Genomic DNA, 26481 nt, shown 5'->3' on the forward strand with positions numbered 1-26481 from the left:
TCATTGTAATCCATTCAGTAGTTTTTACGTGAAAGAGTAACAAACATCCATACATCCATACTTACAAACTTTCGCCTTTATAATAGTAGTAGGATGAGAAGCTTCATAGTATTAGAGCTTAGATGATCTAAGTATTAGAGACACTAATATTTGTTTGAGACTTTAGTATCAATGTCCTGCATTTATTTTCATTGTTTGAAGATTTATTTATATTGAGCAGCATTTTATCATAAAATTTATTTATTTTTATTTATTTAGCATAGAATTCGGATACCGCAGATCCATTTGTTAGAAAAAAAATTTTCGAATAAAAATACCGAACTTTCAGTTCAGTTTCGCACTGTTCCAACATCTTTAAAGACATGACAATTACCTATAGTGTCGTAGAATATCTATTTGACAGTACCTAATTGATGTGAAACTTTCCCACTAAAAACATTCAATTGTCTTTTGGTAATTAAAATGTAGGTAGTCAGTTATATGTCTACTCGTACAAGAAAGCAGCCTATGGCGGTTGTCATAATATAGGCATAACATTGTGTGGAATGTAGTGGGTACATAATACCAGGTTAAAACGTATAAAACGCTAATTTAGGCTGCAAGATGTGTTTATTAAACTATGTATTATTTTATTGTAATACTACACCATTTAAGAGGAGGCTCCCTTTCTCATTTCTCATTTCATTTGCGACATCCTACAGCTACTTTTAAAAACTCAAATAGAAACTTTGGTAAGTTCTTAGTTCCAGTGATTGTTCACAGGTGGCGCTTTATCAATTATTATATTAGTTATTTCTGATTTTATTAATATTTTAATTAATAATAAGTTAGTACTATCAGTACTATTAAGTATTTTATGCTATTACCCATTTTAAATTTACCTTTAACTACTTTATGTTTTTAAAGTCTTATTTAAAGTGAAACTTTTATTATCTACCTCGTCTCAAACTTTTTGGTCTGTGTAGCGCATGTCGCGTGTATCGCGGCTGCCGAGTAGGTATACCTACTCGGCAGCCGACCGTCACGCGACATGCGCTACACAAAGCAGTGTTCGGAACCGTTCGAACAGTTTCACTTTTACCGTGGTTTCATAAAACCACACAACATTTTTTTTTCGTTTTTCTTTCAACTATAATACAATAATAATAATAGTTTTAAAAAACTAAAAAACACGCTTTTTATAGAAAACCGAACTAAAAAATAGAAAATTTTATCAAATTAGTGTATTGTCATCGGTCCTCAATAAATCTACAAAGTTTGAACGAAATCTGGCCGTTTAAAGTGGGTCAAAATCGCGCCCAAAGAAGTCGGTTACAAACATACAGGTGAAGCTAATAAAATAAAGCGTGTAATAAGTAAAACAACTTGCATGTTCAAAATCAAAATGTATAAAGGTATTGTCAAATAAAATACAACATAGAAAGAGAGAAAGAAGAATTTATTGTCATTAACACGACCACCACACATAAATCAGTAACAAAGAAAAAACAAAATTTAATAACTAAAGAAGCAGCTAATTTACAAAATTTACGATTTACTCAATACTGGGTTTCAGCAACCCCTTGAATATTTCCCATGTAATTTTTAACTGTTCATTTATATTAAAATTCGTACATATTAGCTATTACAAGTAGATTTCAATAAAGGAGATGGCATTTTTTATACAAGAACTAGCATACTCAAATACGTTATAGGTATGATAATATTAAAATAATATCACAGATTAAAATTTTTATTTACACAGTAGGTACACAGACGGTATACATAGGTATTCCTATTTTTATAATATTGCGTTACTTTCTAGAGGATCGTCATCGTTCTCCATTTTTACACGTTTAATTATAATTGGATCTTCCTCTATTTTAAAATCATTGACATTATCCTTTTCTGCAGTATCAATAACCTCTGTTGTACTTTCGATCTCGGTATCCTTTTCTGCAGTATCTATAGCCTCTGTTGTACTTTCGATCTCGGCTAATTCCGCTTCAGAAAATACCTGAGCCATTTGCAACTTTATCATACACTGACTTCTCAATGATAACGTTTTAAATGTATACGCATAGCTGGTGAATAAGTAGTCTATGGCATCTAATTCATTTTTATCAACAAACTCTTCATCAGCAGGAACCTTATTTTCTTTCGGTGTTTGTTTGCATTTGTCCTTCGCGCCCTTTTTAGGAATAATCTTCCTTATTTCATAATTATCGAGGAATTTCAAGTTTTCGCTCCAACACCAGCTGTGCCACGATTTATTATTCGGTGCAACTCCACATTTGAACCTTTTATATTTTCTGTATCCATCTTTAAGGCCTTTCCATTTTATTCTTAAAACTTCACCTGAAACTAAAGTAACGTTTAAATATTATATATTGCACAGTTTTTTTTGTGCTATACCTAAATCTAATAATCTATGATCGCGCCCGCACCTGGTGAAAATGTTGCCGAGCCCCTAGCTAACTTAAATATTTATTGTAAAACCATCAAAATCAACAAGATGGCGCTGCGATCGAATACACATATCTTTCTAAGCGACCTATTTCTAGTCGATACTCGCTAAAATCGTAACTTTGTTAGACATGATTTAAAATTATACTTCACATAGGTGGTAAGAATACCTTGCAGTTAATATGTAGGTACTAAAGTATAGCCAAAATGTATGAATAAAAAAGTAAGTAACTTACTGCCGTCATTTAGTTCTTTGGCAATTTGTTTCCACGTTTGAGTCTTCAAGGTAAAATTATTGTACTGTTCGTGTCGCGTGTCATATAACATGGGATACCGTTTCACGATCTCGATGAGCCTTTCTATATCAATTGTATTCATGTCTGAAATGAAAAACTTGTAATCGATATGATAAATTTAGGTTAAACTAGCGTTCGTTTCGCGTTCGCATCTGCGTGGAGGCGTATATCCATAGAATACAATTACTCCTAGCGGAAAGAACAACAACTACATACAACGCAAAATCAATCCTGCCATCTAGTTTATTACCAAGTCAACACGTGTGAGCGCGCGAAAATTTGAACCGCAGTTTATGAATCTAAAAATAAAATAATGTTTGAGATTGGCATTTTCACTTGCATGAAAACTCAGTAGACTTCAGAAACATAATACTGAGTTTTCTTGCAAGTGAAAATGCACGTGGATGAAAAATAAAACAGTAAGTACATTTTTTACATGTTATATTACAATAATAAGAGATTAATCTAAGACATTGACATAAATACCAACAAACTTAAACTACTTGTGTAATATTACATCCATTTTTTTTTGCAACTTTGTCGCAGAAGCTTCTTCAGCAAAGGCTCTATTTTTGATTGTACAAAATCTTTTTGTGCAAATCACAAATACTGATTTAACAATTATATTTACATTTTCTTCTTTGTGATTTGCACATGTTATAAAATCAAAATTAGCGGAGTTTTTTACATTTTCAATTACAGTTTGTTTTAAAAATGTTATATGAGCCTTTTCCTTTAAAAAGTTGTTCACTACTGTGGCACAAAATTCCACACAAGCTATTAATTCATTAGTAGCATAATTAAGGCTTTTTTTTAAATCATTATATTCTTTAAAATCAATGAATATGTGACTTCTTTGCACTGTTTGAGCAACAAATGTCTCTGAACATGTTTCGCAATCATTAATTGGCAACTGTTTTAACAAAAACCCACAGACGTAAGCACAAGCTTGTATTTCAGCAGTATTTTCATTGAGTGCTTCTTCGATTTCAAATGGTAAAAGATCTGAAGAAGAACTTAATGAAAATACTGCCGAATCAGACTTGGTTTCACTTTCTGTGGGCTGTGTTTTCTGCTGGGACAATAATGTTTGAAAATTATCAATAATGACATTATTGTCCAGTTCACAGTTACCAGTTGTGCCTATGTGGGATAGGTTGCTCAAAATGGCAGTTTTTAAGCCAGCCACAAACTGTCCACTTGTGGGATTAGTGTTAGATCCACAATTTCCACGAATAACACCAAAAAGGTTCTCAAGGGGATCTTGTTGAATCCTTCTAGTGGCTAAACTACGGATGCTCCATTTTTGTTGGAGGTTTCGCCACAATCTCTCCATTGCATTTAAGTTCCAAACCCACCCTTCTTGGGATGGAGGCTTTCTATGGATCCCAATGAATTTCAGAGTGTTGAAAAATTCTTTCATTTTTGAAAAAAATGTTATGTGTAGACTTGTTGCTGTTAAATTGGTAGCATGTGGCTTCCCTCTTCTTAAGTCAGCAGAATCACTGTTTAGCGAATCAAATAATTTGTCCATGTCTGCAACAACATTAGCCGTAACTGCAGCTTCTGTAGTTAATGTTCCTGTAAAATAACATTAAACTGTGAATAAATAGTGCTCACTTACGTTACGTAAAGAACTTACATACAAAATTTCAGGCTTATAGGTTTAGCAGTTTGGGCTGTGCGTTGATATCTGTATATCTCACTCAGTAAGTCACCTTCCCCTTTTATATATAATTTATTTTCAATAATAAAATGTTAATTAGACACCTACATCTTTTTTTTCACAAGTCTGACATATTTACAATGTGAATGAAGTCTATCTTTCATACTATTAATTTAACATTTTGACAAATATTTTAAAATGTTGATGTTTCCCATCTAGTTTAGCTTCTAAATAATGAGAAATTGGCAATTCAATGCATGCTTTGCTTACATACCATCAGCAATTTTGGCGAACATACCAGCTGCAACCGAGTGACTCAGCACTTGAGCAGCAAGATTCACCTTCATCTTTTGCTTAGTGTTGGGATTCAGATGATCTTTTTTCAAAGATGGTGCAAACACAAAATTTGGATTTATGTTGTCAACTTCATAAAATTCAGTAATGTGGCTCCATTTAGCTACTCCTGAAAGTAAAATATTTAAATATATTAATTTCAGATTTCTGGAGAATTTGTATGTGAGTACTAAAACTAAAATTAGCTATTAAATGATTTCTTACCTCTGCCTATTTTGTCACCGCAATGAATATTTGTGGTACATTCCAGATCATATTTTAAAAACAAATTTCTAAAACATTTTAATAGATGAGGAGTGTCATAAAATGTGACTACATCTCTTTTTTCAAACGATATGTATGGGTGCTCTTTTGTTGCACCCAATATATATAGGGCCCTCCTATTTACTCCATCCATATCGCAAACAGTTGCAGCTATATTTATTCCTGCTTCAAAGCATTGATGCAGAACCTGAAATATACAAGAACATAGTAAAGTGTGAGAATATGGTCATTATAAACATAAACGTATGTAAACAGTAATTGCACATTTATTACTTATAGCATGTCTAACTAAGAGCAAATAAAATTATTTATGAATAATTTTATAAATAATGACAATCAGTTCAAAATTGGCACAAAAATACAAATTATGAGGGAAGAGATCAACATCCATACCCTCATTCATGCATACAGGTCAAAATCATAACCCTCCTTTTTGTTTCGCTGTAGTAGGGTAAAAAAGGACCATACAGTCGAACTGAAAGCCTTATTTTTTTGTTGTTTCAAAAAAAAAAAAAATCATATATTTACCTCCTTGATGAGAACAGCAAGTCTATCTGCTGTACTGAATCCACTTGAAAAGTAATGTGCTACCGGCTGCTTCACTCGTTTCCGGATCCCACTGATCATGAAAACCAAAGCATATCCAGCTAATTGTTCTGATCTTCCTTGTGTCCCATGATCTTGGAAACCTTCTATCATGTCATCCTTCTGATTATATTGCAGGTGCTTTTTTAATGACATTTCGTCAAACATCAAAACATACTCATTGTCTTGGGGATGTTGGGTTTTTACAAATTTCTTTAAGACTTCAAGCACTGACGTATTGCATCCAACATCCATTAAAACTTTGTTAAGCAGATTCTTTAAAGTACTTGCCGATGGTAAACAAAATAGCCTTCGCAGTAAGCGGTAACAGGTTGGTGATCTTTTGTAAATTCTTAAGGCTATAATTTTTTCCTCTTTGGACCACCTCTTTCCTGTTAATTTTCTTTTTGAATTTCTTATTTGCCCCTGCAGGAGCAGTGAAAATGCAGGCGTTATATTCTTGGATAATTTCTCCACAGCCTTATCTTCTGCAAGAACTTTTAATACAGAATTGGCTTTTAATCTTTTTATTGTATTTTGCAATGTGCAAATTCTGCTCATGAACTTGGTACATTTTTTGTATAAAATTGCCTCTTGTTCAGTCATTTTCCCTTTTTTTGGCAGTTGACTCTGGCAAGTACCTGAGGTACCGGGTTCCATGTTCACATCAATATTTGAAAGGGGAATGCGTTCAGTTGGTCTTGATGGTTCATTAGAATAAGATGGAGCCAAAGCATGCTCAACCTGAAAGTGAAAAATTTAATAATATTAGTATGAGCATCAGCTTCAGTCAGCTCATGGATAGAAGACTATTTAGTTTAACTAGAGCATGATATTTTTCTTTGATAAATTACGTTTTACTAGAAGATTGGCTAACTAAAAAAAGAAACAGACAAAATGTGAACCACAGAGTTTGTCTAGAAGAGAACCTTTTATCGACTGGCCTGTTGGTCAAGTGGTTAGAGATCTTGACTGCTAAGCTGTTTGTGGGTTTGATTCCCACCCAGGACAATTATTAGTTACTTCTACTACACCGATTGCAACCATGAAATAATTAGGTAATGTTATACTTACATCACAAGGCACAGCATTATGTGCTAATCTCTTCCTGGAATCATTTGAAATGTCCTCAGGTTTAAAGTGTCTCTCACACAAAACTCTGTGCTCATTATATAATTTCCTTTGAAATTGTATAGAGCTGTAGTCTCCCTCAGGAAACATGTACTTTGCCCACAATTCACACCTGTAATAAAATCATGCATTTTGGTTAAATAAAAATAGCCAAGATTAGATTAGCTTTTTTGTTTGTTAGTATTGAATTGAAAAAATCAAATCAAAATAATTTATTAAATTTCATTTGTACATAATTATGAACTAATCAAATGTTATTTTTGACGCAAATGGTAGGGAAGCCTTAAACATACCGAAGCAAATTCCTTGTACCGGGCTTAGAAAATCGGTACAATTTAACATCATCTTCAGCAGGTGAAGCTCCGCATTTAAAGCACTTCCTTCTGTTTTCTTTTTCAGCCATAATTGAACTAAAAGAGTTACTTTCTAACAAAACAGCACAAATAATGGAGTCAACATCTCATACAATATAACACAGTTTTAAAGGTTTCGAGGAACAGAAGCTCAACTCGATGTTTCGTCTGACGACAAAGAGTCACTTATCTCACTGCACAAACGAATAACAATATTGATAAACGCTATCAGAAAACGAAGAAGTAGAAAGAAATATGATGCGCAGACACAAACAGACGCCATTTTCATGACGCTTTATTTTGACAGCAAACCACACCAGTGTTACCACATTATACAACTGAAACTACTATATAATATAGGAATTCCTTCATATAATTTTTTTACTTTGAGAATTCTACATTATTTTAAATCATTTTGAAAGTTCTTTACTCAATGTACAAAAGGCAAAATATTTTGTAATAAATTTTTGACATTATTTTGTAGAATTGACCTACTATAATAGTAGAGGATATTGTTACTTGCAGGTGGACACCCTAAAATTAATACCCCGTAGGTATCTAAAAGTTCCCATTGAAGTTGACGGGGGCTGCGTATATCGCCTCACAGTTCCCACTAGCGACTGCTTATATAGGCCTATCTCGCTCTCGCTTCGCGTCGCCGTACCGCGCCATTTTGACCAATACTGGTGACGTCATGTAGTTGCCGACCGTGTTATATTTTTCCGCTTCGCTGTTCGCCCATCGCCGCATGCCACAGACTCACAGAGTACTTCTTAGATTTAATGGATTTAATATTCTTTGCATTGTTTTTTTGTGTACCTAATACATTTATTTATATAGACCGTAACATAGATAGTAGTATTAGTAATAGCTAAACATTTAATTATGCAAATAATATTAGGTATACAATAATTTGCATAAATACCTAATAACTTAATAAGGTAAGTACCTAATCTATACCTGTAATATGTAATAGCACAGATTAATAATAATATAGTTACTACGTATGTAATAGTGTCTGTTTATTATATCGAAATAACTGATTTTTACTAAATGAAATGGATGTATACAACTTTACAATTTACATATACATATTACCAAAATGTAGTAATTTATAAAATTTTTGTCTGTCTGTTGTTCCGGCTAATCTCAAGAACGGCTTGACCGATTTTGACGGAACTTTTACTGGTAGATAGCTGTTGTTATAAGCAGTAACTTGGGCTATTTTTATACCGATATTCCCACAACTATGAAAAAAGGAAAAACTCATAGGTACATGCGCGTATTATTATGTAGGTATATTTAGCTAATTAGACCATTGTATTAAACAAGCTCATTATTTTTATATTGAGTTAACTGCAATAACAGTCTATAAAATGCGACAGAGAAAAAACAATATACATGACATAATAAATAATAATATGTATTAATAATAAATAATTGAAGCGGAGCTCAGTGTTCGCGTTCACAAAATGGCGACGAACGCCGAGCGCGGCGATGCGAAGCGTCCAGCGAGAGCGAGAGACCCGCGTGCCGCGTCCGAGCGACGCGTCCCCCGTCATCGCTCAGTGCCACGCCACGCCGACACGCCGCGCCGACACGCCGCGCCGTGCAGGCGCGAACACGACACGAAGCGCTCTACATAACCTCATTTATCGATTATTATCACCATGACCACGGTGAACATTGAAAACTTCATAGAATGCGTAAAAGGCTACCCCATACTGTACAATAGACGACACATATACTATAACAGTATCGAGAAAAAAACACTAGCATGGGAACTCATTAGCAAGGAAATGAACGAGTCGAGTAAGTTGAACAACTTTCTTGTTATTTGTAGAAAGAACGGCAGCTTATTATAATGCTATATAGCGTGCCTTACAATATCATTAGGTCAAGTGTGTCATGATTCGTTTTAAGCTCAGCGCCACCTTGTATTATCGATAGAAGTTATAAATAATTAATATTATCTCAATGTCGCATTACTAAGAAAATTTATAGGTAACTAGCGGTCCGCCCGATTCTCAGACTTACCCGATATGCACAGAAAATTTCATGAGAATCGGTCCACCCGTTTCGGAGGAGTATGCAGACTAACATTGTGACACGAGAATTTTATATATAAGATATAGCTATTCATTTTTATTCTTTTATTAATTTATATTTATAATGATTAAATCCAATTTTTTATTTTTGTTTTTATTTTTGCAGGCGATATTTTAAAAAATAAATGGAAAGGCCTAAAGGACGGTTACACAAAATATAAAAGATTTCAATCTGGAGTCGCACCATCCAACAAATCGTACCACAGCTGGTGTTGGAGCGAAAACTTAAAGTTCCTAGACGAATATATGATACACAAAAAGCATTCTAAATACAAGAAAGCGCAGACTTCGGTGACATCATCTCCATCACCTCCGCGACAATCTCCAACTCCGAGCGATGAGAAAGATTTACGCGAAAACATAGAATCCGAGCCATGGACAGTTAGCCCAGCGATACAGTACGAGTCGCACGGAAGCCGCAGATCATTGTCCGTAACAGATGAAGAATTTGAGCCGAAACGCCAGAAATTATTAGATCCAGTAGATCATTTGTTCACGAGTTACGCGGGAACATTTAGAAGGCTTTCCCTTAAAACTCAGTGTATGATAAAGGTTAAAATGGCTAAAATATTCGCTGAAGCTGAACTAGCTGAATTTGGGAGTGTAAATACTAATGAGGTCTTATGCAATGTTAGTAATGATAACTCTATAGATAGTTCACAGATTACGACTGTTAAAATGGAAAAAATCTGATGATTTTTAACGGAAAACAGTTATACATACATATATTGAAAAGTTACATATTTTCCTTGAAACATTAGCAGTGATAATTTTATTTGTAAGTTATAACTGTACATATTACATTATATGGTATAGTATTGGAGATAGATACCTATATTAAGATTAAATTATTTTAATAGTTTACGGTCTCTTATTTTAGCATCCGTTACGCACCTACGAAGTGATATAATTGTACCTATTGTCATGGACCAATATATTTATTGTATAAGACCTGTATTCTTAGAACTTAATGATCTAAGCCTGTATTAGTATATATATATATTATTTGTATAAAAGAATATACCTAACAGTCATGCATGCCTTTAAATATATAAAAACGTCATAAAATTCAAAATGACCACATAATATAATATGATATAAGTTGTATACGTAGTATATTATTATTAGTCTGTGATATAAGTTATAACACACAACAATAATAATTAATAATAACACACGACAAATAAAGCGATTTGAATTTGAATTAACATGTTCTATTACTAAAAAACAACATGTAAAATAAAAAACTTCCCACAAATGAACTATAATAGCACAGACTAATAATAAACAAATAATAGTTAAATAATTTAAGTTTAAATTTAGAATTTTATATGATTTGATTCATTTATTATTATTCTAATCTAATACCATGGACTAATAGAATATATTCTATTAGTCCATGCTAATACATATATATTAATTAACATTTCTGGAATATTTCTTTTGTTTTAATAAAGCGCCATCTATGCATTGGTCATTAAATTATAACAGATACAAAATTTTACACGTACGATTAGTTATTACAGAATGTCCCGAGATGTCCCTAGTTACTTTTAACTATATTTAAATCCCGCTATAGAAATTTTTTCCCAAAGAATGACGACCCCATGGAGCGCTGCCGAAAGCATACTTACCTGGCGTAGGGGACACCGTGATCAGGAAGGCGGTTCCCCCAGAGCGAGACCCCGCCATTGCACTGCGGCGGGGTTGACCTCTGCGATTATCCCTAATGTGGATAACTCGGACGCGTAATTTTTGGTAGTGGGGACTGCGTACGCGCCGTCCCCCATATAAAATTTTAAAATCGACCCGATGCGTCGTGGCCGTGGTTCCTGAGAACAGCGCGTCCAAGCAAATAGCTCTTCAGCTTAATAATTTATATTGTTTTATAGTAATTAAATTGGGGTGTCAGATTTTGCTATTTAATTTATTGCGTGTTTGGAAATTATTAAAGTTTTACAACAGCAATGGTGTTTTATTTGTAAATTCTAGAATCCACTATCCTATCCTACTAATAATAATATTATAATGCGACAGTTTGAGGATGGATGTGTGTTTGTTACTCTTTCACCCAAACACTTATACTTTCGCAATTTAGCACACTAGGTAACTTGGATAAACATATAGGATTGGTTTTATCCCGGATATTCTACAATCTACGGGAACAGGAACGATGCGGGTTTTTCTTTGAAAACGCGGGCGGAAAGCTAGTAAGTAGACTAGTCGTGATATATTGATTGATAGTCTACGCAGTGACAATTATAATATGTACCTATTGCGATTCAAAAGGGTCCACAAATAAGACTTATTTTTCAAAAAATAATTTACTATATATGCAACTTTACAGAAATACTGGTAGGGATTAGAACAGATGGCGCCTAACGGAAAAATGTCACGCGTAACGAAAAAATGTTACACTAAATTTTTTTCCAACCCCGATAAAGAAGTTTCACTTCAAAAACCATTTAATGCAATCAGTCCCAATTCTAGAGCTGCTTCTGAGCCGACTTAAATATCCAAAAATCTATGAACTCACTACTGAACAGATTTTAATAAAAAAATTCAGTGTGCAGCATTATATTCCACTTGAAAGATGAGACTATGATCAAATTTGGTTGAGACATAGATCATTACAATTACAATTAATTACAAATTATTACAATTTACAAATTAATACATAATTTTATACTATACTAGGTTGAGATATAAGCTATCCTATCTTTTTTTGTTGGATACCTATATGTATTGTAATTACGATATACGTCCTTAGCGGTGTATTTGATCTTGGTGGTGTAAGGTCTGAATTGTACTCGTTATTATCAGCTAAATGGACTTACTTAGGTTTACATTACTACACAGGCGTAGCCGGAGCGAGCAGCTAGATCATAAACGAAACATCTATCTCTTGTTTCTTTTAATCTTTAAGTTATTAAAAGTATGGCTTCGTTTTATTGGTAAAATCACCTTATGAATATCATAATATATAATAATCGCATAATTATATCTTATCTTATATATAAAATTCTCGTGTCACAATGTTAGTCTGCATACTCCTCCGAAACGGGTGGACCGATTCTCATGAAATTTTCTGTGCATATTGGGTAAGTCTGAGAATCGGCCAACATCTATTTTTCATATGTACCACGGGCGAAGCCGGGGCGGACCGCTAGTATTAATATCAAATTGTTAAATTAATTAATATTGTGAAATACACCATATTGTAATAATCCTGTCTTGTTAAATAAAGGAATTATTTATTTATTTTATTTAAAATATCTTATGTTCTTTCTCGAGTATCAAAGTATCCTAATTGAGTATTTGAATAAAAAAAAATTATTGATTTTTTTAATGTATTTTGAAACTTTATTATTAATAATATTGATATTAAATGCAAATAACTTACAAAAAAAATTTTTTCCGTTAATTATAACTTTATAAGCAATTAAAAATTGATGAAATTTAAGTTAGAATCACGTGACTAAAAACGCGCCATGACTGGTCACCACAGTTGCGACGTCATAATGTTATAGCTATTATTAACTGCAGTAAGTACATAGCGTTTACATACGATTTGTTAGTTGGTTCCGAATTAGTTAGTTAGTTACGAATAATATTCTTGATGTTGATATATTTATGATCACCGATTTTTGTCAGGAGTTGCCTTTGTAGTATTCGTACATAATGGTACAAAACGATAACTTTTGAGGTTCGCCATTTTTAATATAAATTTAAATAATATAATTAACAATTAATATAATTAATATGTAATTTAATAATGACAACAAAATTAAATAGATCAAAACACTGTATTTATTATTAACCCGCTTTTATTAGCTTCACCTGTATGTTTGTATGTAACCGACTCCTTTCGAAGTTTCGACTCGATTGTGACCCATTTAAAACCGACGGATTTTGTTCAAATTTTGAACACTTATCAAGATCCGATGACAATACAATAATATCATAAATTTATCTTGATAAGGATCGCCAGGATCAGCTTAAAACATATGTTTGTATGTAACCAATTCTCCTTTCGATTCGATTTAGACCCACTATAAACCGACGGATTTAATTTAAATTTTGTATACTTATAAAAACCCGGTAACAATACAATAATTTCATGAATCTATCTTTTTATCCTGTTTAGTTTTTCAAACTATATTTAATTTTCTATCAACTGCAATGAGTGAAAACTAACATTATGACGTCACACGCGCTATGGTGACGCTTCGGGAGTTGTCGGCGTGTCTTCGGTACTGGATTCAAAGACTAATTTTTATTTTGAAATAACTTTTGAATTATTGCAAAAAAAATAAAAATAAAAACAGTTTTGTTATAAAACTAATATATAATCTTTCCATTTATCACAAAAAAAATTTAATTCAAATACTCAATTTCATATAAATCGATTCAGTGGATGCGGCGTGAACTAGTGACATACATACAGAAAGAGTTACTAACATATTTATAATATTTGTTAGGATTCCTAAGGTATTTTTTAATAAATAAAAAACAAAATATACAACGAACACTTTATTCATAGGAATGTTTACAAACATATAATTTACAATAACCTTAATTAATAGAATTAAATACAAAGAAATAATTTAAAATGCTAAAATCTATATACAACATAAAATAATATCCGTTATTTATAACATAACTTATTCTAATATTTATTTTTTTTTGTATTGAATGTTCAGCGATTTTAGTTAAGTTTTAATTAAGATCGAAGTTTAGTTTTTACAATATGTTTCTATCTATAGTGTTGATACAAGTAACATTTGCATTTCTTTCGTAGGCCCCAATAAATGCCTATATTTTTCAAAATAATCAAATTAAATATTAGCTAGGTAGTAGAAAAGTTTGATAACAAAAAATAGGCAATTTAATTACAATTATTATGCATAAATTTTTCTTAATAAGTAACATGTGAAGGAAAGTTAGCCTATATTTTTTAAAACCTTAAAACCAAGCAAGATATACTTTTGACAGCTGAGCAATCTTATCCTATATATTAATAACTAGCGAACTCCGTTTCGCCACCAGAGACACCTTTTCTTTGCTATAAACCTCACGGAGCCCGAGGCCTTTCCAACGAATGCAAAACCGTGGAAATCGGTTTGTGCATTCTGGAGTTATAGCGCCAGGAAGGAAAACCCGACTTATTTTTTAGTAGATAATTACCTATTATATATGTATATTATTCTATCTCTATATTAAATCTGTCTCATAAGATGACCTAGCTCAGATAACAGTTTTTTTTGTAAATTATAACATGTAGAGAAAAATTAAACGAATTAAAAAAAATCTGTTTCTACTGAAGTTTCATTTATTTTGTGAAAAATATTTTTTTTGATATTTAATAATTCTAATAACACTTATTACATTTTAAAAATTTATTCACCAGTTTTATTTTAGCGAGTGTTACAGATAGATTTAATATAGAAAGTTATTTTTTTTTGTATAATTGAAATATAATAGACATGAATTACAGTAAGGTATATTGAACTTCATATATTACAAATGTTAAGTTTATATGTTTGTCCTTGCACAGTAAAAATTAAGCAACAGATCTTAAGGAAATAAATTATTATATTACTAGAGAAGTAAAATTTTTGTTGTTATTAAAAAAAAAAATACTGACAGTTATTTTTTCGCTTAGAAATGGAATGTTGTTCAGATTCCCTTTTATTTTAATTTTAACACATCTTTCAGGACATTTTCTCAAGAACAGCTGTGAATTATTTCTTTGAATAAATGTTAATTTTTATGAATACTTGAACTAATGATTGAAAGAAATATTGTTTCCAAAATATTTTAGTCGACGTTTTCGTCATTTTACACAATTACATCACTTTGATCTTTTTTTCAAATTTGAACCTTGTCCAATGTATAACCCCATAGTCAATCAAAATGAAAAAATATGAATGAATGAACTGCTGAAGGAATAAATTACCCTTAGACTAGCATTTTTTCGAATTTCAACTTTATCCCATAGTATAAGCGACTAAACTTCACAAAACACAATAGGATACAAGTGTTTTCCGAATTTCAACCGTATGCCACAGTATTACGAGCTAAATTCGATCTACTTAAGATCGACCTCCCCCAGCAGATCCTCTCTCTCCCACTTGTCGTCACCCATCTTATCGAAAATAAAAAATATGAATGATTGAACTGCTGAACGAATGAAAAAGCCCTAGATACTTATATATTTTTTCGAATTTCAACCGTACCCCACAGTACTACGACTGCGAATCGAACTATTTACTAGGATCTCTACTTAAGATCGACCTCCCCCAGCAGATCCTCGCACTCCCTCTCCCACTTATCATCCCCCGTCTTGTCGGCGACAACTTCGTACTCCTTCAGCTCTGCCTCTAGCTCCTTTTCCCATTGTTCTGCAATGTTTACGTGTTTGTTAATTTGTTTGTGTGTTTCTAAGGAATGAGTAGCCAACTTTTTGTAATAGAACTTTGTGTAAAGAACATTTTTACTAAAAAAACACTTTTTTACTTATAAAAGTTTGATTAAAATAATCCTGTTATCAAGTGAAGTACTCAATCAATTTCATTAAATTTTGCCAACTTATAGATATTTTTATTATAATAAAAAAATTCCTCACATCAATAAATATCATTCCATCAATCCATCTAGATTTATAAGATTTATAAGTAGAAAGAAAAAATTGAGGAATTTGAAAAAATTGGCTACTCAATTGATTTAAATTTGAAATAAACATCAATATACCTTTTATGAGCTATTTTGTCTTCTTCGACGTCGTCGTTGTTTGTTAAATCTAATTTTAAATTTATCTTTAGAATTTTATCTAACTTAAAGGTTATGTATAAAATGACAACACCAATTATTTTAGAATAATATAATTATTTCAATTCATAATAACTAACTATAAATGCCGTTAATAACTATAATATTATAATTTCACTAAACATTTTTCAAGTATTGACATTAGAAGTAACATCTATACTGACGCTAGGTTTTACATGGAAACAGTACAAAAAGACAATAATATTAAACTAAAGTTAATCATAATACTGATAGGGGACGTCGAAAATTTACGAGAGCGTTGTTAAATAAAAGAAATAAATCATGTAATATTGTCAGCAAGTGAGAAAGGGAATTTTATAGATTAGCGACGGAAAATATCTACTAAAAGGTAACTAGGCCTGTACGATATCACCTGTCGATGTCTTGACCATCAGCTAATTCTACGCAACATTATAAACATTGGATTAAGTACATGGCTCGAATAAGTGTCGGTACACACGCTACAATATGCTTGACAAGCTTGCAAGACCGATGCTTTCGCAAACCTTCTGGTTCTCGCAAGTATGTTATTTGAGCTGGTTCGCATGATATACATTTTTAAATAATTGAAATATTCGATGAGGCGGGATTGAAACCCGCGTCTCTCTTTCAGAGCAATCGAATTTATTCTACTCTTTCGGTTATGTGTTTAAGGGACACTCCACGGTAAGCATGATGTTTCATGCATGTGTCAAGTTAGTTACGTGTGTATCGAGCATTATGTAGCCGAAGGGAATGTGTTGTCAGCGGTTAAAACCTAAGAACGGCAGTAAGTGTGAATAATATTTAATTGACTGTCACCCATAAGTGATATGTCGCGGCTATATCAGATATTTCAGAGACGAGACAAATATTTGTGTGCGGTTCGTACGTTTTAACGTGGCAAAATGCGGGCCAAATATTTTCATGTACGAGCGTGAAAAGTCTTCAATTTCTCCTTTAGTAACCATGGAATGATTCAGGAATCATTAGGAATTATAGAAAATAATACTGTCCGTCTTTTACTGGCATACCCATATTCAAGCAATTAGCCCCCCCCCCCCCCTTTCATCTATACAAACATTATTGTAACAAATTCTCTAGACTTTAATTAGTTTAAAGTCCTATATTGCCACGTCACAACGCAAAAACCACATCAAACCTTGTTCTCTAGTTCAGTGTGTGGTGATTATAAAACCTCAACTGCTGTTTCACTTGCAATATTCATTAGAAACATTAAATATATAAATCTGACAACACGTAATGTAAAAGTTTCAACATTGCTACGCGTTCATTCGGTTATAGATCGAAACCAACTTTGAGAAACATGAAAGCGTGTCAAATTATACAAATGCGGGATAAAATCAAGCTGTAATATTGACGAGAAGCGAGTTGAAAATAAACGTAAAAGGTAGCAATGTTCAAACCACGAGACAGTTACATTAAAACACTAAGAAGTGACGTGAATCTATACTCATATACTTATACACATATATAACATTCAGTTTATATAATATCCATCGAGATTATTTGAAATAGACATTGTGACTTGACCTCAATAGAGACAAATAAATCTACTCCAAATTCAACATTTCGCTAAGAGTCAACTTTTGTGACGTAGTATGAACGATTCATAGACAAGCCTGTGATCAAAGCTATTCAAATTTGAAACATTTACTGAGGGAATTTATATGAATCTATTTATATACATTCATATAAATGACATGAAGCTATATTGTCATATATTATTAACACCAATCTTATAAACGACACACAATACTATATAACAACAAGTATGAAGATATGACGCTGCAGTGATATAAACTTTGGATTCGTAAACGGAACAATGGTTTGCGAACAGCCATTATATATTATTTTATATATAGTAAATAACGCTCAAAAAATAATGTGAGATCAACAGTGATAGATTTCAATATAATAACGCCAAATATACTGTAGCGATAGATCTATGTAACGTAAAATATTATCATTTTATTGAGTCGAAAACAAGTCATAAAATCATATTTAGTATTTCAACAAATACACTAATAATTCTCTTTAAAAACAAATTACATAGTTTTAGCGTTATTATACCAATTGGAAAAAACATTTTCACAAGAGAGAAACGTCGGTAATAGCAAAGAGTTGGCTTTACAAGTTCACGTTATGGGGAGCTTCATATACCATCCATTTTAATGCTAAAACTGCCACAGAACATAAAAAACTACGTCTTAAATAATATTATTATATTATATGAGCGTAGTGAAGGGACAGTATAGTGAAGCTACCTAGTTGTTACAAATAACAGTGATTTTTAAATACTCCATGATGTCCGTGTCTCGTTTAAGCTGCATTCCGAAAATGTAAAGAAAAAAATATTTTTTGTCATTTTTTGTAAAAAAATTATACATGTATAGATTAGTGGGGATTATTGCATGTGAAAATGTAAAGAGCATGCGATAAAAGCGTATGAAAATCACACATTTCTCAAAGTTGGTTATGATTGATTGGATTGTACGACTTTCTAGATCTAAGTATATTCAATGAATGAAGTAGAGCGTCGGAAACAACACAAATGAGAAGACAAAATAACTCATATTCAAATAATAACTATTTGTCATAAATAAAAAGACAATATAAACAAAAATAAAATAATTAAAATTGCAATTAACTGAAGAAAAGAACAATTATAATAATCAACAAATGTACGGTCAATTTTTGGATATTACTTATTTTTTTTTCGGATTTTTTTTATATTTTAAACAAAATTAAAAAATCTTACCATCATCATTATCTCTATCGACTTTCAATGACTTAATCCTCTTTTTGACGTCATCAATCGAAGCTTGCGATGACTTTTCGCTAGCTATGAGACCTTCGCTCGCGGTTTTACTATCTAAATAATGTGAAATAAACAAAACATGGGCAAATGAATAAAACAAATAAACAAAATTAAAAAGGTAAACACAAAAAAAACTTAAAATAATAGCTCTAATGCACCGGATCTAGCATTTAATGATGTTAAAATGGATCGGTATGTCTGAAAATATACACAGTATTTGAAGGACCTCAAAATAAGTTATTTTGAGGTCCGCATATTTTCATTTAATTTTACGTTATATTTTTATTTATACCAGTTCAATAGATTTTTCAATAGATTGATTTATGGTCAAATTTCTATTTGCCTCCTAATTTCTATTTGCCATAGAAAGTGTGACCACGCGAATTAATACTTAATAATTACTCTCTAGGCCTATGTTTAAGGCCTATGTCCAACAGTGGACGGAGAAAGGCTGAAGAGAGAGAGAAAGAGAGAGAGACTTACTCTCTTATGTTATAGATTTCTTTAGCCGAAAGTCTCTCTGGGGCTCTTTATTATTATTCTACTTACTTATGAAGGTAGTCTGTAATCAAACGATGCTATGACTCGTATATTCGACTTTCTCGTCAGATTTAGAACCTTATTCCCTATACATAAGATACTTACTTGGAATTACTTTCGTCGCGCGCGACGGTGTCTGTTTCAATGTCAACTGACTGGCAAACAAGCGCAACAATCGACCTTATAACCACGTGCATAAGGCCCACCTAATCATCTGTCTCTCTAGATGAATTATAGAACTTATTCCTATATGCATAAGGTGTACATTGCCACTCACCTTACCGATCAGACAGCATCAGCCTCGCTCGCAGCTCGAGATAATATCGACCTTATCGCTATTGCATAAGGTGCATCCTATACACCTAACCTAACTACTACCGAAGTCCACGAAATCACCTGTATCCTATGAACCTTATTCCCATACATATAAGGTCCCCACTCACCCTGCAAATCATCAGGGCTACTGCAACAGCATCAGCTACGTTTATTCGAGCAAATATCGACCTTATCCCCTATACATAAGGCCCACCTAATCCCCTGTCCCTCTCGATCAATTATCGACCTTATTCCCATACACACAAGGTGCATATTCACTCACCCTGCGAATCGTCAGCGCTAACCTGGCGCTAGACCACTCCATCCTCATTGAGTAGAACAAATATCGACCTTATTCCCTATAGATAAGGTCCACCTAATCACCTGTCCCTCTAGATAAATTCTGAACCTTATTCCCATACACACAAGGTGCACATTCACTCACCCTGCGAATCGTCAGCGCTAACCTGGCGCTAGACCACTCCATCCTCATTGAGTAGAACAAATATCGACCTTATTCCCTATAGATAAGGTCCACCTAATCACCTGTCCCTCTAGATAAATTCTGAACCTTATTCCCATACACACAAGGTGCACATTCACTCACCCTGCGAGTCGTCAGCGCTGGCCTGGCGCTCGACAGCGTCAGCCTCGTTGGCCTGGCAGATGAGCGACACGCGGTAGAAGTAGTTCCGCCAGAAGTTCTCTTCTGTGATACTGGAATTATGTTGTTTTACAATTATTTTATTGCAGTTTTTATTAAGCTATTGCATAGCTTCTATCGAGGGCCTTGAGCGCGGGGACCGAATCGAGAAATTCCGTAACGAAAAAACCTCACGCTCCTCACTCCGACGGGCGCGGAGGTGTGGCTTAATGGCACCCTATGCAATAGCTTTACCGCGGCAGTCCCCGAGTGCCACACATCTTTTTTATATTTATTATAGGCTACATAAAATTTATAAAAAAGAAATATGATATAATTCTGTTTTACTACTGAACCAGTTTTGAAATTTTTAATAGTAGAAATCTATTGTTTCCTTACTGGAAAACCAAGGAGACGACAGAAGTAAAATTTGTGGCAAGAGCCACCTTATACTAATTGCCCAATGATCTGCACTGGTACCTGTATGGAGCTGATAACACCTTTTATCCATCATACGTAACTATACAGAGCTCTTAAAACTAGTAATCATATAGAGCTACAAAAACCATTATAACTATATAGAGCTGTTAAAACCAGTAACTATATAGAGCTGCCAAAACCACTCACACTTTGGGCACCAGGTCGAAGCGCATCTTCTCGAGGTTGGGATCCTCGGCCATGATGGCGACGGCCACCGGGTACATCTTGTCGTAGTCGAAGTCGAACTCCACGCCTGCTGGTGGGGCGCGCACGAAGTTCCGCCGGTCCTGGGGTACAACAAACATACATATTGTAAACAACAACATATATTTACATTTAACAGAAAAAAATACTTTATTTCAAATAGGGTATTTCGTTTGACAATATGTTTGATTCAATTTTTCTTAAACTTTTAAACAAATGCGGTATGTCTATTTTATGCAAGTTCTAAAAAGATAATGCTTGCGTGAAATATTTATGAAATTAAATAAATATTAAAACAAAAGATTAATAATAATAATAGAAAGGCAATAACGGAGCGGCAACGTCGCTTCGGCCGCTGGTCATGCGTTTGCTTCGTCGTGCGGCTGTGGTTTAGTTTAGTTTAGTTTTGATTGTTTTTACGCACGATACAAACAATAGTCTTGCAATCATCAAGTGCCGACATGCGTTTTTTAAGGAGCGAATGTTGTGTAGGTAACCTATCTACAACTTTTTACTTATAATATCATTATAGTTGCTTAGCCAACCTCATGTCGAATATGCTCTTTCCTTGAGGATCTCAATGTCTTAATTGCTAGGGAACACCATCTATAAAATTGTTAATTCAATGATTATATTTATCCAACTTACAGTAGACAGGGACAGGCACTCCTCCTTGAGCGAGGCCTCATTGGGTGCACCAATCCACGGCGCGGCCGCAGCACCGCCACCCTTCTCCTGGCCCTTGATGAAGGCATCTTGCTCGCGGTTGAACTCGCCCAGGATGCTCTGTAAAGACATATTTAATGCCATGGTAGTATTGGAACCGAGGTTATGTGGATAAAGCGCAGAAATGAATATGTGGTAGTTTTAAATTGCGTGGAGACTCCGAGGATGCTCTGTAAAGAATACAGATTGAATCCATCCATCCTCGTTCAAAAAAAATGTCTCCGACTGGCAGGACGCAGAAGGCTTACCTTCTTATCCCTAAATAAATCGATCAGTGAAACAGATGTATACATAATGCATCTGCCTCTTAACCCACTTGGAAACATTCTGATCGTTTTATGGTCGTTAAACAGGTCAGTTTCCTTACGATCAGTTCCTTAATCGATTGGAACAAGGTAATGCGGATAATCTGCAGACAATTTATATATGACAAGGTATTCTTAAATTGTTATACATAGTCACTTATGTGCTACTACAAATCAGTTCTGAACACCACAATCATTACCACAACCATCTTTACTATAGAACAAGGAAACCCACGTCATTCCATTGATGCTTACAAATTAATTTTGAACATTCATAGCACCACACAATAACACGTAACCTATAAATCAGCTTCCATTTAACGCACTCAACTAATTACGGCAAACAAACTTCGACAAAGCAATTATCGGCAAAAACAGTTCACTTGTTACTTGATAACAAAACGATACCATTTAATGTTTCGCAGTTGAAACGTAACGGCGCAAGTTTCGCGTCTGAGAAATTTCCATCATTAACAACGTTAACGTTATTATTTAGCGTGGTTGGAACAACATTAAACTGTCTAAAGTAGCCTGGTTAATCTGTTTAAGATCATTTTGACATTAACATTACTAGAATTAGCCTAGTTACCACCCGAGAGTATAACACGACAGAAAGCTCATCAAAATATCCAACAGTAAATCTCTATAATGTAGAAAGTAAATATTCAACGAAAAGTGAGATAAATCATCTCGAGATCGGATCCTTGTTCTATGTGGTAAAACTTCAAGAATATTCAACAAAAATAAAATGCTGCGTTAGCATAATATATTACCCAGCAAGACACTTTCCAGGCACTTAAAGGGACACCGTTATGTTCCTGAAAATATTTCCCCAGCTATTTCTGCTCAGTGCCATTAGTTATTGTTGAGGGCGGCTAATGAATATGCCGCGGTCATATTTCATAATGATATTATATTGCTACATCTCTGTTTTCATGATAATGCACCGGAGAATGTCGGGTCTTTAAATTATGCGATCGTTAAATTTGAATTTTATTGTTGGGTAAATAAATTTTATGCGAACATTGATAAGATAATGTCGTCACAAAAGGTGGGTTGGAAATTTTGTTTGGGCTTAATGTGACAAGACAGATTAAAGGTAAAGACAAAGGTACCTCATATCTATAGATATAGAAAGGTAATACCTACCGATTATGAAATTTAGCATTTGTTACTGTAGAATGTAGATGTAGGTAGGTCAACAAGATGAGAAGTACACCACTTTTTCTTTGTTATAAAGATGTATTTCAATGTTATAGAATCTAATCTATATTTATAAGTATTCCGATTGCAATCTCCATAAATCGAATTAACTAGATCCTTAAAGAAAGAGGCTTTGTTACAAAAATATACCTTTATCCTTTACGTATTTCGATGAATAAAATGGCCAAAAAGGGAGATGTAATAGTCACATCAATTAAACAGGACAATGCCCTGTGGGCGCGCATTAATCTCCTAAATCTTATTATCCCTGGCTCGATAAATTGCCCCAGACGGGTTATCAGCGCTGAATTTGTTGGACACGCCAATAAAACTATCCCTTTACGAGTCAAACGAAATCGAAAAGTGGAGTTAGTGCCGTAAAGTATTGATAAATCTATACTAATATTATAAAGCTGTTTGTTTGAACGCGCTAATCTCAGGAACTACTGGTCCGTCTAGAAAAATTCTGCGGTGTTAGATAGCCCATTTATCGAGGAAGGCTTATAGGCTATATATCAAGACGCTAAGACCAACAGCACCGGCGCACTGCGGGTAAAACCGCGGAGCACAGCTAGTTTTACGATAAAAGGATATAAATTACGTCAATTCTATTTAAACCAGAACTATGAAGTATCCTCTCAAATTAAATTTTGATAACCTAATGATATTTACACAAAACGTATGTTAAATCTAACCGAAAACTTTTACTGTCGACCCGTATAATCCGTCGTATGATTGATTTGGACATAATCCTATTGGTCCCTCGCTGTTATCACTTACACATTATCCCTAATACTTTAAGTAACGCAAATAATTTAGGAGTGTTCTAAATTTATCCAATAAGTGAGCATTGATTATTTTCACATCCTTCTTTGAAAATCTTGAAAAATCAGGTCGAGTGTTCGCGACCGAGAAAACATAATACATGTTTTCTCAACTCCATTTCTGATTTCTGCGTAGGTAGTCTTAATCTTGAATATGCCAACTGTTTTTATGATTTCCGATTCTTTGCTATGTAAGTCGTATCACATAAACACCTATTCATTAGTGGAAAAACCATCTAGTCATTTAAATAAAATATTTTAAGCATTTTTTTTTAAACTTTAAAACGTTTTGCGGTTGTAGTCCAACTGTCTGAATAACAATATCATTTCAAAACTTCTGGATGCCCCACATTTACTCCTTCAGAAAATACGTTATCTATTCGTACTGGGCTCACACTAACATAATATCTAGTTACAATCAATCCCTCTTCTTTTATGACACGTCTACTTCCCCTTTACGTAACAAACCCATTATGCCAGGTCCTTTTAACTACTCCAATTCGCAGCGGCCATTAAATGCAATGCTCCTGCATCGTCCACGTGCCGGCTCTCGACGCTTTCCGGCTTTATTTCGCATTTCTCCTTTATATTATCGCGTTTACTGAAAACAACCTCTTTTATTGTGTTTATTTTTAACACGCTTGTAGCTGAGATTTAGTTATGTTCTTTTTTTGCTTTCTCAAGTTTCCTCTATTGCATTGTTTTATTTAGTTTAAAAATGGTAACTACTTTGTCTCGTAGTTTTAAATTTTGGTAAAAGAAAAATATTTTTGTGGACGGATTTAAAAAAATGTAACCTGTATACGTTTGAATTATTAAAGCAATATTCGGTATCCATCCATCACCATTGTTTTTTTGATTTACAGTACATGTGAGTGTGGAACCATTTCATTATTTTAATCATATTTATTGGATTACCATAAATCTGGATTATTGAGATTTTTGTTAGTAAAAACAAAAGGCAAAGTACCTATTGGTAAACAGATTTATTCATTATGCAACACTTCACAGCTGAAAATATCCGACTTTTCGAATAAACTTAAACGAGATTAAAGCCGTGACCGAATCAAATTAACGAGGCGCAAATCCTTTCTTTGCATTGCGCGATGTGGCATTTTTTGAGAAAATTCCAAGTTTTAATTAACATCTGCAATCTTCGTGGGACTTTTTCAGGGCGTTTATTAATTCCGACGTTAAAGGTAGGAATCTTTCTTCTTAAATTTTTAATAAGCAAAAATTTCCAGTACCTACCATAGATCCTGATCTTTCCTTTTCCCGGCAACCATTTTATTAAAAAGTTCACCATACCCTCAGATTCGTAGACAAGCCAGCATTTCATAACGATAAAAAATATAAACTGGCACACAAGTAGAAATCGTAAAGACTGTGTTATGACTGGCCACGTCTGCGTTAACAATAAAACCTTAACGCGCAATGAAACCTCCCGTAGGCTCATAAAAGGGGAACTAGTGACTTGTAACAACGCATTTTATGTTACTTTTCCAACAGAGATGAGCGAGGATGTGTTTTTAAAGGACCAATCCTGTCGCTTTATTTACCTTTATGATCTGTCAGCACAGCTCTGGTGGAAGCAATACTATTGGTTCTTTATCACATCCTCGCACATCTCTAGTGGAAATGCACCCTTATGCTTGATAGGGCGGAAAGAATAGACTTGATAGCGTAAGCAACGTGAGCGTCACACCCCATCCAAACGCATTAACAAGTCAATAAGATGCAGATGTGTTGCTAGCTTTTATGGATCGTATAATTTAGAGGAAAAGAGAGCAACGATGAATCTACGTCCTTTATGTCTCGTCCATTATGCAAAACGTACACATTTTGTATAAGTTTATCTTGGATGTTCAATTGTTTTGAAAAGGAATCAGCTGTACAACAGTCTGATGAAGGCTTGTTTTAGAGAAGAAGAATTAGGGAGGTCACCCACGTATTAACAAAAAAGAGCGTATGTGAGCACACGTGTCAGAAGTGAAACTTTTTTGGCAAGAACAAAGAGAATACAATAACGAGGCAAGATTCAAAAGATACCAAAATCGTCGCCTTACTCCATGACGTGACGGTATATTCATGACGCGAACTTGAAATATTACTCTCAACGCGCATAAAGAAGTTTCACTTCACAATTATTTTACATTTTTTGAAGTTTTGAATTAATGATGGATAGATTCACATCTGACAGATAAACACTCCAACTGAAACGCAATAAGCATTAAGCCTCAGCATTAGCGGATACGAATTACGATGCATATTGACGCATCAGATTTCGAGCCCGCAAACAAAATCCAATAATCGTATTTGCTGCGGCTTTGTCGCGTTCTATGAACTGAAGCTTGCGTATTAAATTATTATACGATGTGGATATTGAT

General features: G+C 33.7%; 3 protein-coding genes and 1 non-coding gene across 12 annotated transcripts in view; 2 read left to right on the forward strand and 2 right to left on the reverse strand.

Moving 5' to 3' along the window:
* The first annotated feature begins 570 nt into the window (after positions 1-570).
* LOC149479205 (uncharacterized) lies at positions 571-10064 on the forward strand. Of its 2 annotated transcripts, none has more exons than XM_089707983.1 (2): positions 571-731; positions 9309-10064. In XM_089707983.1, exons 1-2 carry the CDS (start codon positions 620-622, stop codon positions 9893-9895), a joined length of 699 nt encoding a protein of 232 aa, XP_089564109.1. In that variant the 5' UTR covers positions 571-619; the 3' UTR covers positions 9896-10064. The 2 variants fall into 2 exon arrangements, with proteins under 2 accessions (XP_089564109.1, XP_089564108.1); XM_089707982.1 differs by lacking the exon at positions 571-731 and adding an exon at positions 8547-8906.
* LOC149479206 (uncharacterized) lies at positions 1420-7787 on the reverse strand. Of its 2 annotated transcripts, XM_089708274.1 has the most exons (3): positions 7684-7787; positions 2682-2903; positions 1420-2343 (listed from the first exon to the last, which is right to left on the reverse strand). In XM_089708274.1, exons 2-3 carry the CDS (start codon positions 2821-2823, stop codon positions 1781-1783), a joined length of 705 nt encoding a protein of 234 aa, XP_089564400.1. In that variant the 5' UTR covers positions 2824-2903; positions 7684-7787; the 3' UTR covers positions 1420-1780. The 2 variants fall into 2 exon arrangements, with proteins under 2 accessions (XP_089564400.1, XP_089564399.1); XM_089708273.1 differs by lacking the exon at positions 7684-7787 and having other exon boundaries at positions 2682-2910.
* A 764-nt stretch (positions 10065-10828) lies between the features above and the next one.
* LOC149479207 (U1 spliceosomal RNA) lies at positions 10829-10990 on the forward strand. The gene has a single exon (XR_016317289.1). It is a non-coding gene; the product is annotated as a U1 spliceosomal RNA (small nuclear RNA).
* A 2730-nt stretch (positions 10991-13720) lies between these two features.
* The window catches only part of Sap47 (Synapse-associated protein 47kD), a 35179-nt gene continuing 22418 nt past the window's right edge, over positions 13721-26481 (reverse strand). For 4 of the 7 annotated variants that reach the window (XM_089707868.1, XM_089707867.1, XM_089707864.1 and 1 more), the window contains 5 exons: positions 21685-21822; positions 20980-21119; positions 20317-20426; positions 18795-18908; positions 13721-15606 (listed from right to left, as the gene is read on the reverse strand). In XM_089707868.1, coding sequence (XP_089563994.1) covers positions 15485-15606; positions 18795-18908; positions 20317-20426; positions 20980-21119; positions 21685-21822 — 624 coding nt within the window. In that variant the 3' untranslated portion in view covers positions 13721-15484. Of the gene's footprint in view, positions 15607-16021; positions 18361-18794; positions 18909-20316; positions 20427-20979; positions 21120-21684; positions 21823-26481 lie in introns of those variants that run through there. The other 3 variants (XM_089707865.1, XM_089707869.1, XM_089707870.1) reach the window with 3 other exon arrangements.

This window comes from Colias philodice, chromosome 20 (genome assembly GCF_061535455.1).
Source record: "Colias philodice isolate Cphi_HAF_F1 chromosome 20, ilColPhil1 Martin Lab GWU primary, whole genome shotgun sequence".
Classification (NCBI taxonomy): Eukaryota; Metazoa; Arthropoda; class Insecta; order Lepidoptera; family Pieridae; genus Colias; species Colias philodice.

Bases quoted from the DNA above. Each gene is read 5' to 3' on its own strand.
- LOC149479206 (XM_089708274.1), bottom strand. From the start codon at position 2,823: ATGAATACAATTGATATAGAAAGGCTCATCGAGATCGTGAAACGGTAT. The intron at 2,344-2,681 runs GTAAGTTACTTA...ACGTTACTTTAG, and splicing joins CAAAGAACTAAATGACGGCA to TTTCAGGTGAAGTTTTAAGA.
- LOC149479205 (XM_089707982.1), top strand. From the start codon at position 8,765: ATGACCACGGTGAACATTGAAAACTTCATAGAATGCGTAAAAGGCTAC. The intron at 8,907-9,308 runs GTAAGTTGAACA...TTATTTTTGCAG, and splicing joins CAAGGAAATGAACGAGTCGA to GCGATATTTTAAAAAATAAA.